At 44.2% G+C, this 15321-nt stretch overlaps 1 protein-coding gene across 3 annotated transcripts in view; it reads right to left on the bottom strand.

Annotated features, from left to right (window-relative positions):
* The window catches only part of slc31a1 (solute carrier family 31 member 1), a 78766-nt gene extending 64030 nt beyond the window's left edge, over positions 1-14736 (bottom strand). For 2 of the 3 annotated variants that reach the window (XM_055660377.1, XM_055660376.1), the window contains exon 1: positions 96-1315. In XM_055660377.1, the coding sequence (XP_055516352.1) occupies positions 96-113 (18 nt within the window). In that variant the 5' untranslated portion in view covers positions 114-1315. Of the gene's footprint in view, positions 1-95; positions 1316-14626 lie in introns of those variants that run through there. The other variant, XM_055660378.1, reaches the window with a different exon arrangement.
* Positions 14737-15321: the final 585 nt, after the last annotated feature.

Genomic DNA, 15321 nt, shown 5'->3' with positions numbered 1-15321 from the left:
GATTATACTGTTCTCTTTATTCTTATCACAGACTTCATCCTGCACCTCTGGGTCACTGTGGCCCCAGACTAGCGTTTCTTTGGAATTGCACTTACCTCGGTGGTGTTATTCATGCTTGCCTCTCGCTACTTGCCACAGAAATGTCAGCAATGTTGGAGAGTGCCCACATTCACTCTGCTAATAAAGGTGCTAGTTAATGTTTACTGAAAGCGCACAAGTCAGGATCCGTCCTCATCAATAACTCACTAATTTTATTAAAATGCAACTAACGATGCAACCGTGAGCCAATGAGGTTAGTGTACTCAAAATGCTTTTATATTTGCAGCATTTTGATTTTCGGTTAAGTATGAAGATTACTTTGAGCAGAACGTTGCTACAAGCCAGGAAAACCCTATAGATAATCCACAGCCTTTCCTTTGCAATGATTGGATTTCTATCTGAAAGTAGTATGAACAGTTTCTTCAGATGAGCTTTCCCTCCACCCACCCTGTCCCTCAGACTCTGATAGAGAGACAGTTCTCACGGCTGGTCAAGACCAAGTCAATGCCATGGAAACAACAGCAATTTGACAATTCTCTGCCCAAGCAAATTTTTCTTTCTGAATTCAGTATTTCTATTATATTTAATAAATAAAGGTTCAAAGATCCAAAGCACTTTGAAGAACGTTTATTTTTTCATGAAATGCAACATATGAGCATTAGTTTGGAAGGGTCAAAGTCAGGCGGGTTTCCCAATCAACTGAGGTCTGAAGATTAGGGTCTCGACCTGAAAAGTCACATATTCCTTCTCTCCAGAGATGCATCCTGACCCGCTGAGTTACTCTAGCTTTCTGTGTCTATCAATTGTTACCTAGAGCCTCCCTGCTGTAACGAGTGCATGTGCGGAGAGATGATAGGTGAGGTCTTGGAGGACACAAGGACTAATGTTGATCAATTTAACGACCTTTTCAAGTTTGGATAACGTTGTCTAATCATGATCACATTGCTACTTGAGATCCTTGTGTCCATAGATCGGCTGTTCTCTGTCCTATCATTTTGCCTACATTTCAAAAGCCTTACTTGTGTGTAAACTGCTTTGAGAAGTTCCATGGCTGTGAAAATCCTACATAAACCCAAATCACCGTATAACAAGTCAAGTTTATTCGTCACATACACATACGAGATGTGCAGTGAAATGAAAAGTGGCAATGCTCGTGGACTTTGTTCAAAAAGACAAACAACCAACCAAACAAACCACAAACAGAATGTAACAGAATCACATATTCTTTTCCATATTAAATATTGTGGGTGGAAGGAAAAAGGGGGGGAAAAAAAAACAGCAATTAAAAACAAAAGCAGTAGAGTAGTACAGTAAAGTTAGTCCCTGGTGAGATAGGAGTTTACAGTCCTAATGGCCTCTGGGAAGAAGCTTCTTCTCAACCTCTCCATTCTCACCGCATGGCAACGGAGGCGTTTGCCTGACCGTAGCAGCTGGAACAGTCCGTTGCAGGGATGGAAGGGGTCTCCCATGATTTTATTGGCTCTGGAGTTGCACCTCCTGAGGTATAGTTCCTGCAGGGGGGCGAGTGAAGTTCCCATGGTACGTTCGGCCGAACGCACTACTCTCTGCAGAGCCTTCTTGTCCTGGGCAGAGCAATTCCCAAACCAGATTGTAATATTTCCGGACAAGATGTTTTCCACACCGCTGAGTAGAAGCACTACATAATAACACAGGAACAACAAATCTTTGCCTCAGAAGCCCAAGGGTCTTCATCCATGCAATGCATGGGACGTAACTCAACATGGCACTGACACTTTCAACAACACGAGTCTTAAAACTACAGATTATTTATAAACAATGCCAACAAGTTCTCAGAAGATCAGGAATGTTCATGATTTAAGGTTTTTTATGTGACATTGGTTGCCAAATATATCTTTCATCTTTTTTTTTCTGGTTAAATTAGAATCTGGTTGTCACATCATGTTCTCATTTATGAACCTAGTTCTAAGCCAACGTGAAAGTATGAAGGTCTCCTTTCTGCTGACGATGGATTGACAGGTAGGTCAGGTCAGATCTACAACTGATAGCAAAGATTAAATAAAAAATCATTGCTGCATAATTGCTACTGGATTTTGGGCCAGGCTCATTCCCGACAGTACATCTTGGCTCCACACACCAAATATAATTATACAGAAAGACCAAACAGCCAATCATTAACAGAACATTGCAAAGGTCTCATACATAAAGTCATAAAAATAAATCATAATGACACCACACGTTATAGAAAATTGTGTTGCAAAGACGTGTCAATGGAGGAAAGGAGGGTAGGGGCTATAGAGTTTGAGACTCACATTAACAAGGTTTTTACAATAAGGTAATTTTTGTTACTGCAAGCTGAAGTACTAAAGGCTGCAGAATACAGTGTTTAATAGATTGCACAAGTGTCAATCAAAGTGATAGCTTGCCGCTTGCAATGGGCACAGCCGTTAAAGTAACAACCGTTCTTTAGGAGCAAATTATGTCCCATTACTGCACGGAGGTTTCATGGAACATCAGGACAGCCTTTCTTGAGATTGTCAATCTCTAAAGGAACTTGCAAGTGGTTCTTTGGTTCCTGATCAAATTTTCACTGTCACCAATTTGGCCCTGTTAATGAAATAGTGTTCAATAAACTCTCTTGACTTGACTCTTGTGTTCCTTGATTCACCACCCACGTTAACTCCCAATTCATGTTGTGGAAATGTGTAGGAAGGAACTGCAGATGCTGGTTTACACATGGAAGATAGACACAAATAGCTGGAGTAACTCAGCAGGACAGAAAGCATAGAAACAGAAAATAGGTGCAGGAGGAGGCCTTTCGGCCCTTCGAGCCAGCACCGCCATTCATTGTGATTGTCCCCCATCAATAACCCGTGCCTGTCTTCTCCCCATAACCCTCGACTCCACTAACCCCTAGAGCTCTTTGGAGAGAAGGAATGGGTGATCTTTCTTCACCCATTCTTTCTCTCCAAAGGCGCTGCCTGTCCCACTGAGTTACTCCAGCATTTTGTACCAGCATCTGCAGTTCCTTCACAGTCACTTGGCCACCACCCTGGAGCCGCCTAGTTAACCCCGTCGTGTATACATTCACAATGCAGTTCAAGGCAGCAGCTCACGATCATCTTCCTGACGGCAACTAGTGATTGGTGATGGCATGCTGGTTCAGCCTGCAGACCATATCCTTCAAATGAGTAGAAAAAACAAATAGGTTTGCTAAAATGTTCTGTAGTTCTTCTTTTTGACGTAGTCTCTGGGATTTGATGACTTGCTTTCACTGCAGTGTTGTGGGTTTCGAAGTTAATGGAGGAACCACAGACCCCGTCACAAGTGAGACAGGAGATAATCGAGGGAGCAACTGCGTAGATGGTGTAGGAAACGATGCATCCTCCTTTTACACTAGACATCTGTACAGGGCAGGCACCTGGGTTTGACGTTGTTGGTTCTAACACGATGCAGACTCAGTGGGCTGAAGGGCCTGTTTCCGCGCTGCATCTCTAAACTAAATAAATCTATGTGGCAGCCTGTCACCAACACCGCTCCCAATCCCAGTACTCCAATCACATGCCACTGCTTTATCCCTCCTGATATAATCACCAGCTGATTAGCAGCATAACCACATCACCGCCGGCAATTAAATCAGATCCCAATTTGAATCACTACTTTTAAAATGATAAAGAAAAAGTTGAAATTAAAGATATGAAATAAGACAGAGGCTCCCTAAACTCTTGCAAAATTAACACCCAAATAGAGTTACTAAATGTCATTTTTGAAAATAGAACAAATCACCCAGAGTGCCTGTATTTTAATTCTGTGACTTCCCCATGGCTACAGCCCTGCTGAATACATCACAAGCAAACTGAAGATGTTTACTCATGTGAAGCTTTTAATACCTCAGCCTAGAGAGTTCACCCATCATAAATGAGGTTGCAATGAAAAATTCTAGTTACTGTTCACATCACAAGTGTAGTACAAACCCGTCAGCCTCAGCAAAAAGGCTGTCTGTGGAAAACAATACCAAACGAACGTGTCCAAAGACAGGCCGCTCGATTTGTTACTAACACCTATGAGAGAGAAACGAGTGTCACCAAACTTCTGAATTCTCTGGGGTGGAACCCTCTCCAAGACAGACAGACGTGAAGCTCACCGTTTGACCTGTTTTTACAAAATGTTAAATGGTCAGCTCGACATAGACTACAAGACCTACACCAAACCCAAACCAATTAGGAGCAGACGAGGGCATTCGATCCAATTTGTGATCCCAGCTATAAAGACAGAAGTGTACAGCAATTCGTTCTTCCCCCGCACAATTAAAGCATGGAATAATCTCCACCCAACTATTGTTACCCAACCAGATGCAACTACATTTAAAGTAGCTCTTTCTTCCCAATAAACCTTTCTGGCTTATGCCCTCCCTTCACCACCTCCAGTTTAAATTCCATTTGGAATAATTTGTAGGACCAAGAAACCAAAACCAAGAACAGGGCAGTGTGATGTTAAAACAGAAAGCAGATCAGGGATTGAATGCCTTTATGGTTTGGAACACAAGCATAATAGGAATGATACCTGCCATTTTGCAGTAAACCCATGTTATAATGGACCATGGGAGGGGGGGTAGACTGTTATAATCGAGTCAGGTATTATCATTGTATAGTAGTGGAAACAAATAACTGCAAATCCTGGTTAATACTGAAAAGGAGATAAAGTTCTGGAGCAACTCAGTAGTTCAGGCAGTATCTCTGGAGCATACGGATAGGTGATGTTTCGGGTCAAGACCCTTCTTCAGACCCTCGGTCTGGAACAGGGCCTGGAATGCAGGTGAGTTGACAGCCCCGGCACGCTGGTGGCCAGGGGAGAGGCGAGGATCGGTGGAGTCAATGCTCGTGATCCCCTGGCGGTGGGTGTGCAAGAAAGGGTTGATGATGGCAGGCGCGGCTGGGAGGTGGTGCAAACTGGGGGGCGGCATGCGGGAAGCCAGGGACGGCAGCCTAGGGCAGGTCAAGTCAAGTCAAGTCAGATTTATTCATCACGTGCACATAAAGTGCAGTGAAATGAACATGCCAGCAGCGGTACAATAAAAAAAGAACACACAATAAAAATTGAACACAAACATCCATCACAATATTCATCACTGTGGTGGAAGGCACAAAGTTTGGTCAGTCCGCCTCCATTTTCCCCCGTAGTCGGGACCACAACCCTCCGCAGTCGCCGCTGTGGGCGGCCAGATGAGCAGACAAGGTAAGTCCTGAATCGGTGCTTCCCCACCGGAGACCGCGGCTTCAGGTTGGTGTAGGCCGCAGGCCGGCGGTCGAAGATCTAAAGTCCCCGCCGTGCCACAGCCAGAAGCACCGCAGACCGCAGGACAGGTGGTCAGAGCTCCTCTCCATGGATCCCCGGGGAGGAATCCCGCTCCGGTCTGTCCGCCATAACCAAAATCCATTATAAAGAGGTCCATTAAAACAAGGGTTTATTGAACAATCAAATCAGGGAGTAAAACATACATAGAAAATACAACATACATTATTTCCAAAATCGCGGCATGTACAGGTAATCAGGTGAACAGACAGATTATATTTAAGTGCAAAGTTGTACATTTCCAAATGGGATAATAGTGTGAAAGGTTTGTTGGAAAGAAAATGGGGTCAACAGAAAAGATTGTGCCAGTAAGCAGATCATTGAAGTTGAGAGAGAAAGTTCAATTAAGGAAGTGGGATTGTGCAATAGTGAACAGTGAAAGCATGCTTCATTTATACACAACTTTGATTTCCCCAGTGCTGGGGTAATGCGAGCAGGTCCAAGTTAATTATATTAGATACAGAAAGCGGCAAATAGAAATGGAATGACACAGGACAATGAAGTACAAAGGTTGTGATAAAAAAATAAGGGATTTCCAAGAGATGTTAATCTAAAAGTTTAACAATCCAATACTAGATGTTAAAGCTTGATAGATTATAAGAATGCCCTATCACAAATGCCCAATGGTGAATGAATAATTTGTTTGATAAGTTTTTGATAAGGAGGTGTACAAAATATTAATAGCAGAAAATATGACATTTAATATGTCACAGAGCTAGTGGGAAAAACCTTGATTCTTCCTGAACCTATAAGTACTCTTATTAATAGAAATTATATTGCATGGTGGGCGGTTCGACTCACGTTGCAGCGGCCTCTGCAGTCCGTCTGTCTTTTTGTTATTTTTTTGTCCCGTTTTAACATAATTTTTTTTTTTTTTGATGGGGTATGTGTGTATGTGTGTGGGGGGGTGAGGGGGAAACTTTTAAAATCTTTCCCCTGCACAGAGAACCCGACTTTTTCCCTGTCGGGTCTCCGTTGTCGTTGGGGCTGCAACGTGGAGCGGCCTCCAGCAGGAGCGACCTGGGGCTCCAGTCGCGGAGCTGCGGACCTACTCACCATCGTGGAGCTGGTCGAGTTCGGAGCGGGAGGAGCTGTGGTGGCGCGCTGCTGCGACCCAACCCCGAAGATTCGGAGGCTCCAACCGCAGGTCTGGAGGACAGTGACACCGGGAGCCCGCGGGTCCCTGCTGGGAGACCGCTTTTCGGGGCTTCCGCAACGGCGACTTCTCCCGCCCGAGTCGCGGGGTCGAGGAGTACCTGGAGCGGGGCCTGAAATCGCCCGGAGCGGCTTCAATGGCTGCGGGACTTTGCTAGCGCCCGCCGGGGGCTCCAACACCAAGACCAGGAGAGCGGCCTTGCATCACCCGGCGCGGCGTTAATGGCTGCGGGACAATTACCATCGCCCGCCAGGGGCTTTGACTCTGACATCGGGAGGGGAACGGGGAGGGCAGGGGAGAGATAAGTTTTTTTGCCTTCCATCACAGCGAGGAGGAGATGCGCTGTGATGGATGTCTGTAAAAATTGTGTTGTGTCTTGGGTCTTTTTTTCTTGTGTGTATGACTGTAGAAACAACATTTCATTTGAGCCTCTATGAGGTTCAAGTGAGAAATAAATTGTATTGTATATTGTGTATTGTGCATCACCAATATTATTATGCCTCGCCAACAGTCTGGCTATCCCTTCCTTCTCTGTTTGTTTTTTTTTAAGTATATGTTAAATATATGTTTTTAGTGTTCTTTAGCCTGTTTTATGTGGGGGGGGGGGTTTGGGGGAAACTTTTTTTAATCTCTTACCTCGACGGAGATGCGATTTTTTTTCCATATCGTATCTCCATCCACACTGCGGCCTAACATCGAGGAGTTGGCGGCCTCTGCTGGAGACCGGATTTGGGAACTCCAACCGCGGGACATATCATCAAGGAGCTCACGATCCCTTTGCCAGGATCGACCTCAGAGCTAAAAACGTGAGAGCCTGCGGACTTTAACATGGAGCTCACAGTCTCTGATTAGAGACAGACCGGGAGCTCCAGTCCGCAGGAGCTTCCACCTCCCCGACTGTGTATGGTTCGACTGCCCTGACTGCGGGAGAATAAAGAGGAAGAAGATTGCCTTCCATCACAGTGAGGAACGTGGGGAATCCGCTGTGGTGGATGTTTATGTTAACTTTTATGTAGTTGTGTGTCTTGTTGCTTTTTTGTTTAGTTTGGCTGAATGGTAATTCGAGTTTCACTGTACCTTAATTGGTACACGCAACAATGAACTGACCTCTGAACCTTTATATATTTCTATTGCTTGCTAAATTTAAACTAGTCAAACGTAACAGCATTGAAGTTACGTTATTTTAATGTACTTACTTAATAAAGCTGCCCAGTTTCCGCCACTTGCAACATACCCCCTAACCCAACAAAGACACGCTTTATTTTAATAATTATATTCCAGATTAATCAATTACAGAGAACCTCGGGATTTCACTTCAAACTATTGCTGCATTTAAAATAAAAGTCAGCAATAACTCATTAGCAAAATAATGAAAACTCTCAGATCAACTAAAATACAACATTGAGGCTTAATGTGGGAAAGGAATTAGCTTTTATTTCATGGTGTTATGTCATGTTTATGTACTTACTAAATGAGTATTTGGACATAAGCAGACATAGGATGGACAATGGGTGACGGTTCCATCAGGGGTCACAATCGAGGAAGGTAGACCCGTCCCAGAGTCTGATGTCTACATCCCCTCCAACAGGCCCCTGGTTCATTACAGACAATTATTGAATAATTATAATTGGTCAAGTGAGACTGGATGGAGGCGACTGGGCTAGAGGAGAATGAAAATGCTGGAATGGCTTCAGGCTTGCAGAAGAAATAGACAAGAAGGGTCCCAACACAAAACGTCACCTATCCATGTTCTCCAGAGATGCTGCCTGACCCGCTGAGTTACTCCAGCACTCTGTGAAACGTCACCTATCCATGTTCTCCACAGATGCTGCCTGACCCGCTGAGTTACTCCAGCACTCTGTGAAACGTCACCTATCCATGTTCTCCACAGATGCTGCCTGACCCGCTGAGTTACTCCAGCACTCCAGCACCCCGTTTTTTTTTAAAATAGCACTGATGGACAGAACCAATGCAAGCTAGGGAGTTCAGGGAGGGCAATCAAACAGAACCTGGTTCAGAATGGGACGAGGACCTCAGAATTTTACATCAAGCGGCAAGAAAGTTATGTGTTCAAGAGAGTTCAAGAGAATTTTATTGTCATGTGGCCCTGATAGGATAATGAAATTCTTGCTTTGCTTTAGCACACCAGAACATAGTAGGCACGAATACTGAACGGATCAGTGTGTCCATATACAATTGCATAAATATATACACACATGAATAATTAAACTGATAAAGTGCAAATAAACAGATTATTGGCTCTTAATGTTCAGAGTTTTGTCCGAGCCGAGTTTAATAGCCTGATGGCTGTGGGGAAGTAGCTGTTCCTGAACCTGGTTGTTGCAGTAATTGTCATGTAAGTTCATAAGTTGTAGGAGCCATTTGGCCCATCAAGTCTACACCGCCTTTCAATCATGGCTGGTCTATCTTTCCCTCTCAACCGCTCCCTCCTGCCTTCTCCCCATCACCCCTGACACCTGTACCAATCAAGAATCATCTATCTCCACATTAAAAATATCCATTGAAGGCCTCCACAGCCTTCTGTGGCAATGAATTCCACAGATTCACCACCTCTGACTAAATAAATTTCTCCTCATCTTTCTAAAGATACGTCCTATTCTGAGGCTATGGCCTCTGGTCCCAGACTCTCCCACTCATAGAAACATCCCTACATCCTGACAACGAATAATCAAATTCTTAATTGCAGCATCATACCAGACTTATAAACACAATACACGTAGATAATACATAATAAATAAAAGTTCAATAAATGTATTAGTTAGCCAGCTAGTCCGAGTGGATTCTGGAAGGCAACATTATTTGTGTCTGCCATGACCGCAAATCCCTATTCTAGCTACCCTTTTAAATGGCTCATTTAAAACGATCACTATTCTCAATAAAACAGTTGCCCTGTAGTTCCGCTGATTGCAAAGCACAATATTTTATTTGCCTTGCCTCAAACTTTTTTCTTGTTGAGTTTGACTCAGGTGGTGCAATGGCGTTAGTTGTAGATTTCTTACAAGATGGTTAGTATTTGTGCTACTACACACAGCATTCCTCTCCTCCACCCCCCTTTCTCTGCATCTGCTTAACTTTAACCGTAACTTTTTTTTTCAGATTTAATTGAAGGCCTATAACGTTTAGCGTTTTTCTAGACCTGCTCCTTGCAGCATTGACAGTTTCACATTGGATTTCCAGCACTTTTTGGCTGTGTTCTGCATTCCATCCATCCGCTTGGCTTCCCCCATCCTCACTAATGAGCACAGAAAAGATCACACACTGGAAACTTAAAGGAATCTGACCCTTCATACAATGAAGCACTTATGAAAATACACAAAACACCTTATCTGTTTTTTATCTGGTACGAAGATGAATTCATGCTATTACTAAGCAACTATTATTAAGAAACATTAAATTCCTGCTTTTAACTTTTCCATTTTTTCCATGCCCACATCCTCGATCAGCTGACAACATGCTAATCCACTCTCACAACAGTAATGGGTCACACATTGCAATTACAAATGGCCCAAAGGCTTGTTTATGCTGAAAAAAGTTTGCAGTTCCTTCGACCCTCCCGAGTATGGATATTTGGTCATGCCAAAGTGCACAACATCCCTGGAGTTCACACGACTGCAGGGGTGGAGAGAAGCAGTGTGATATAAGGAATCCATTTCACATAGCACTATCAGCTCTATCTATCCTGACTTTTAAGTCACCATAAACCGGAAATCACGAGCAGAAACATCTGGTATCATTCTCCGAGTTATACACAAGCTTCCATACTTGAGCACTTCCTACTATCTGAAATTATATTTCACCATTGCTTGCCAAATGACTCTGCTCCAAATAAATAAATTAAATTATTTATTTTTCACCAGCCCTGCAGCTATTGTGCTGGAAATACTCTGCAGTTGCAAGCAAAGAATTTCATTGTAACTTATCACATGTGACAATAAAGTGGCTATAGAATTGAAATAAAGTATTCAATTCAGTCCTGACTGTATCCATGGAACGACTTTGATCATCTTTCATTTTCATAGAGGCTGTCTGACTTGCTGAACATGTCTATTTCTACCCATTTCCAACATCAGCAGTTATTTCTTTTATTGCTTTGCTTATAATGGCATAGCACCCCACAAAGGACGGTGTAGTTTACCTTGGCAGAGAGGTAGATATTTTACCATCACAACCATAAGCAGTGTGCCATTCAGATCCTGTCATACCTTTTAATGAGATTGAATCTAACTCCACGTACCACTGCCTATATCCCTTAATACTTCTAGAAAATAACATTTAGCAATCGCAGAATGACAATTAATTGATCTTGTGTGAAGTGTCACCTCCACATTTCAAAATTTTACTTTTCAATTGACTGGCAATCACCGAGGTGCAGCCGCAGCCACAGGGAAGAAGCTGTTCCTGCAGCGGAGAGAACTGTAGTGCCTCCCGCATGGTCGGTGGGTAAACAGACTGTGGCTGGGGTGAGAGCAGTCCTTGACAATGCTGCGCGCCCTTCGCAGACATCGCTTGCTTTGGACAGACTCAATGGAGGGGAGTGAGGAACCGGTGATGCGTTGGGCAGATTTCACCACCCTCTGCAGTGCTTTCCGGTCGGAGACAGAGCAGTTGCCATAATATACTCTGATACGGTAAGGATGCTCTCAATGGTGCAGCGGTAGAAGTTCACCAGAATCCGAAGAGACAGATGGACCTTCTTTAATCTCCTCAGGAAGAAGAGATGATGGTGAGCCTTCTTGACCAGTGTTGAGGTATTGTGGGTCCAAGAGAGGTCATCGGAGATGTTGACCCCCAGAAACCTCCCCTCGGTTTGCAATAACCAACCTGATCTCCCAGTGGCTCAGCACTTCAGCTCCCCCTACCATTGAACTGAAACGATGCCTATTTCCTTCGCTCCATAGATGCTGCCTCACCCGCTGAGTTTCTCCAGCGTTTTTGTCTACCTTTGATTTTCCAGCATCTGCAGTTCCTTCTTAAACAATTCACTTGATCTAGTATTTTTATACTTCCAGCTGCATTCCTTAAGACACAAATAAAGTTTTTGTACCTGAAAACATGACAATCCCCATAATCTTGGTTATTAATAAATATGATGAATAGTTAATACCACCAGCTTCTTGTAAGACACCCAGCAATTAAAGAACCCACTGATTATCCCTACCGTCTCAGTGCACTAATCAGCTTCTCTGCAAGATCAATAATTTCAGGTCGTATAACACCTAGTTTGCATCATCTCTCTCAATAGATTAGCTTTCAAAAATTCAGATGACAGTCTAATAAATCTAAAACAGTACTTGTTCCAAGATACAGGCATATGACAACCAAGGGAATCATGGACTTCAGAAGTCATGAGATTTAAGTTCCCGACCCAACATTAGTAAGTAGTAGAGTTCAACGCCACTGTAAGTAACAATATTTTCCAGTCTATTTAAATACTAAAGGTATAAGTTACTTTACTAATGTCAATTCTTTCTCTGCAATTTTCACAACGGTCCTGACTCAATCATTCGTAAAAACACACAACACAGATGGATAGAGGTGCTAAAGAAATTGTTATATTTCTGGTATGTTGAGATGCTTTTGTTTAAAGATGACAGACTTAAGCTGGTCTTTAGATTTGACTCAGTAAGAAAGTATTCAGTAAACAAAGAATAAATAATGACAGCAGGAAAGTCAAGGTGTTTTATTTACACTGTATCTTGGGAGACCATAATATAACATTGAACAGGTTACCAGGATTCTATTTGTGTGAGCATGATCCATATTAATTACACTCATTGAATGCTACAATCACAAGATTAGCAAGTACACCATTTATCCTGCACCAGCCACAAAGGTTTATATCGTAAGCACAAAAATAAGTTTGGAATGTGCAGGTGAAAATCTAGACTTGCTCAATCCAATTGAATCAACAATCGACAAGACCATTCATTATCATACCTCTTGAATATTTTGGTGATATTTCTAAAACACAACTGGCCTACATGAGAAAACGTAACATGTATAGAAATGGAGTCAGTAATTAAATATAGCCTTAAAAATTTTTTTTTTTTTAAATCACAGGCCTGAACTTGGTCTGGAAATAAATATTTTCTCTGAATATTATTGAATTGGGAACAATAGAGCGGCATGGTGGCACAGCAGTAGAGTTGCTGCCTCACAGCGCCAGAGACCCGGGTTCCATCCTGACTACGGGTGCTGTCTGTACGGAGTTTATACATTCAATCATTGGAATGTATAAAGAGAGGAAGCAGAGGGAAGAGACTGCAGCCCTAAGATTTTTGCCTCCACCACAGTGAGGAGGTGTTTGGAGGACTCACTGTGGTGGATGTTAATTTGTGTTTATTGTTGTTTATTATTGTATTATTGTATGTATGACTACAGGCACGAAATTTCGTTCAGACCGTAAGGTCTGAATGACAACAAAGGAATTCAATTCAATTCAATTCATTAACCCTGTGGGTTTTCTCAGAGAGCTTCGGTTTCCTCTCACATGCCAAAGACATACAGGTTTGAAGGTTAATTAGCTTGCTATAAATGTAAAATTGTCTTTAGTGTGTGCAGAATAGTGTTTTTGTGCGGGGATTGCTGGGCGGCGCAGACTCGGTGGGCCAAAGGTCCTGTTTCCATGCTGTTTCTCTAAACTAAAAAAAATGTTCCAGAGGGTGATCCTGGGGATGATTGGGTTAATGTATGAGTATTTGATGGCCCTGGAGAATGGGGTTGAGATGGAAAATAGATCAACTACAATTGAATGACTGAGTAGACTCGATGGGCTGAATGGTCTAATTCTGCTCGTATATCTAACAATCAGGGGTTGAGCAGATCCATAACTAAGCGTGAAGCCAAGAGATAAGAACAGGATCCTAAATCGTCACTTCTCACTGATATTCACAAGGCATGTGGGAGATGGAGTGAGGGGAGAGGAATGCTGCTATTTGGAATGTCTATGTCGGAGAGGAAGCATTGGAAATGTTGACACGCACGTTGACACAAAGGTCCTACATGATCATCCAGAGGCAGAATTCTCATGTTCACTGCTCAATATCCCTTAACCAACAAAAATTATGAAAACAGTAAAACTAATACTTTGCTGATTATTGGACTTGCTGCGAGTTTACTGATGCATATTCTCCACACTATAAGTGACTACCATCATTTTATCATTAAAAAGCACATTTTTTCGTTTGTTATAAAGAAGGCTCATGTACAGACACTATTCCTATGCAAAAAGATAACACACAAAAAGTCTGATTTCTGTATTTTCTCTGATCTGATGAACAGGTGTTCAATTTGTGCTGTTAACTGTTTTGCCCTTACACTGCTGCCAGCCTTGTTTAGTTTATTCAGCCTTTTCTTCTTTTACATTTTAAAAAGTAATGTATCTGCAGTTTGTCCTCCGAAGACATTGCATAATCCAAATGTGTAAGGAGGAACAGCAGAAAACGGTTTAAACTGTAGATGTAGTTTTTTGTGTCTGGCTTTCGCATAACCCAAATCAGGAGAAAGTGTGCAGCTTCCACCAGCGACCTCAGGCCACCTCTAAAGAAACTTTACAACACATTTCCAGACTGAAAGCTGCTGGAGAGGGCAAACTGTCCGTAATGTGGAGACATCAAAGGACATGACACTAGGTGGGCGCTTCGGCCTCCACGTACTCAGCCAAGGTCATGAGTTCCAGGAATTGGACCATTCGGCCCATCGAGGCTGCCCCCCCCCCCCCCGCGCCATTTAATCATATACAGACACAAAAAGCTGGAATACCTCAGCGGGACAGGCAGCATCTGTGGAGAGAAGCAATGTCTGGCGTTTCGAGTCGAGACCCTTCTTCACACACATTTTGTGTCTATCTTCGGTGAAGGGACTCGGCCCAAAACGTCACCTATTGCTTATCTCCACTGTCCCGCTGAGTTACTCCAGCACTTTGTGTCTATCTTCGGTGTACACCGGCACCTACAGTTCCTTCCTACACATTCAATCGTGGCTCTGATCTGCCTTTCCCTCTCAACCCCATTCTCCTGCCCTCTGTAACCGTGGACAGACCGGGCCTGGGCCTCAGGGAGGGAGGGAGGGTGACCTTACCTTACCTCGCCCCGGCCGCTCTCCGCCCGCTCCCTCCCTCCCTCAGCCGGCGCTCGGACCCACACTGACCACGTCCTCCTCACTGCAGCGTCCGCGCGCCACATGCACGTCGGGGGGGGGGACGTGATTGCGTCACTACGCGGGCAGCACGCTGCCACACCGAAGGGCGGGAGCAACGCGTTGACGTCACTACGGGGGCAGCACCAATCTTTGGGCTGCACGCTGTCACCCAGGGGGCGGGAGCAACGCGTTGACGTCACTACGCGGGCAGCACGCTGCCACACCGAAGGGCGGGAGCAACGCGTTGACGTCACTACGGGGGCAGCACCAATCTTTGGGCTGCACGCTGTCACCCAGGGGGCGGGAGCAACGCGTTGACGTCACTACGCGGGCAGCACGCTGCCACACCGAAGGGCGGGAGCAACGCGTTGACGTCACTACGCGGGCACACCGAAGGGCGGGAGCTACGCGTTGACGTCACTACGCTGGCACGTGGGTCACTCGGGCACCACGTGGGCGGCTACTCCATGCCCGCCCGAAGGCCCGAACGTCATCGGAGGAAGATGGGAGGGTGGTGAGAGGAGGGAAGAGAGGGAGCGAGAGATGGGAGTGAAGGAGGGAGGGAGAGAGAGGGGGTGAGGAAGGAGGGAGAGGGGAGGGGGTGAGGGGAGGGAGGTGAGAAGGGAGGTTCTTGG

Source organism: Leucoraja erinacea, chromosome 31, assembly GCF_028641065.1.
Source record: "Leucoraja erinacea ecotype New England chromosome 31, Leri_hhj_1, whole genome shotgun sequence".
NCBI lineage: Eukaryota > Metazoa > Chordata > Chondrichthyes > Rajiformes > Rajidae > Leucoraja > Leucoraja erinaceus.
This window is presented reverse-complemented; position numbering and strand designations above follow the sequence as displayed.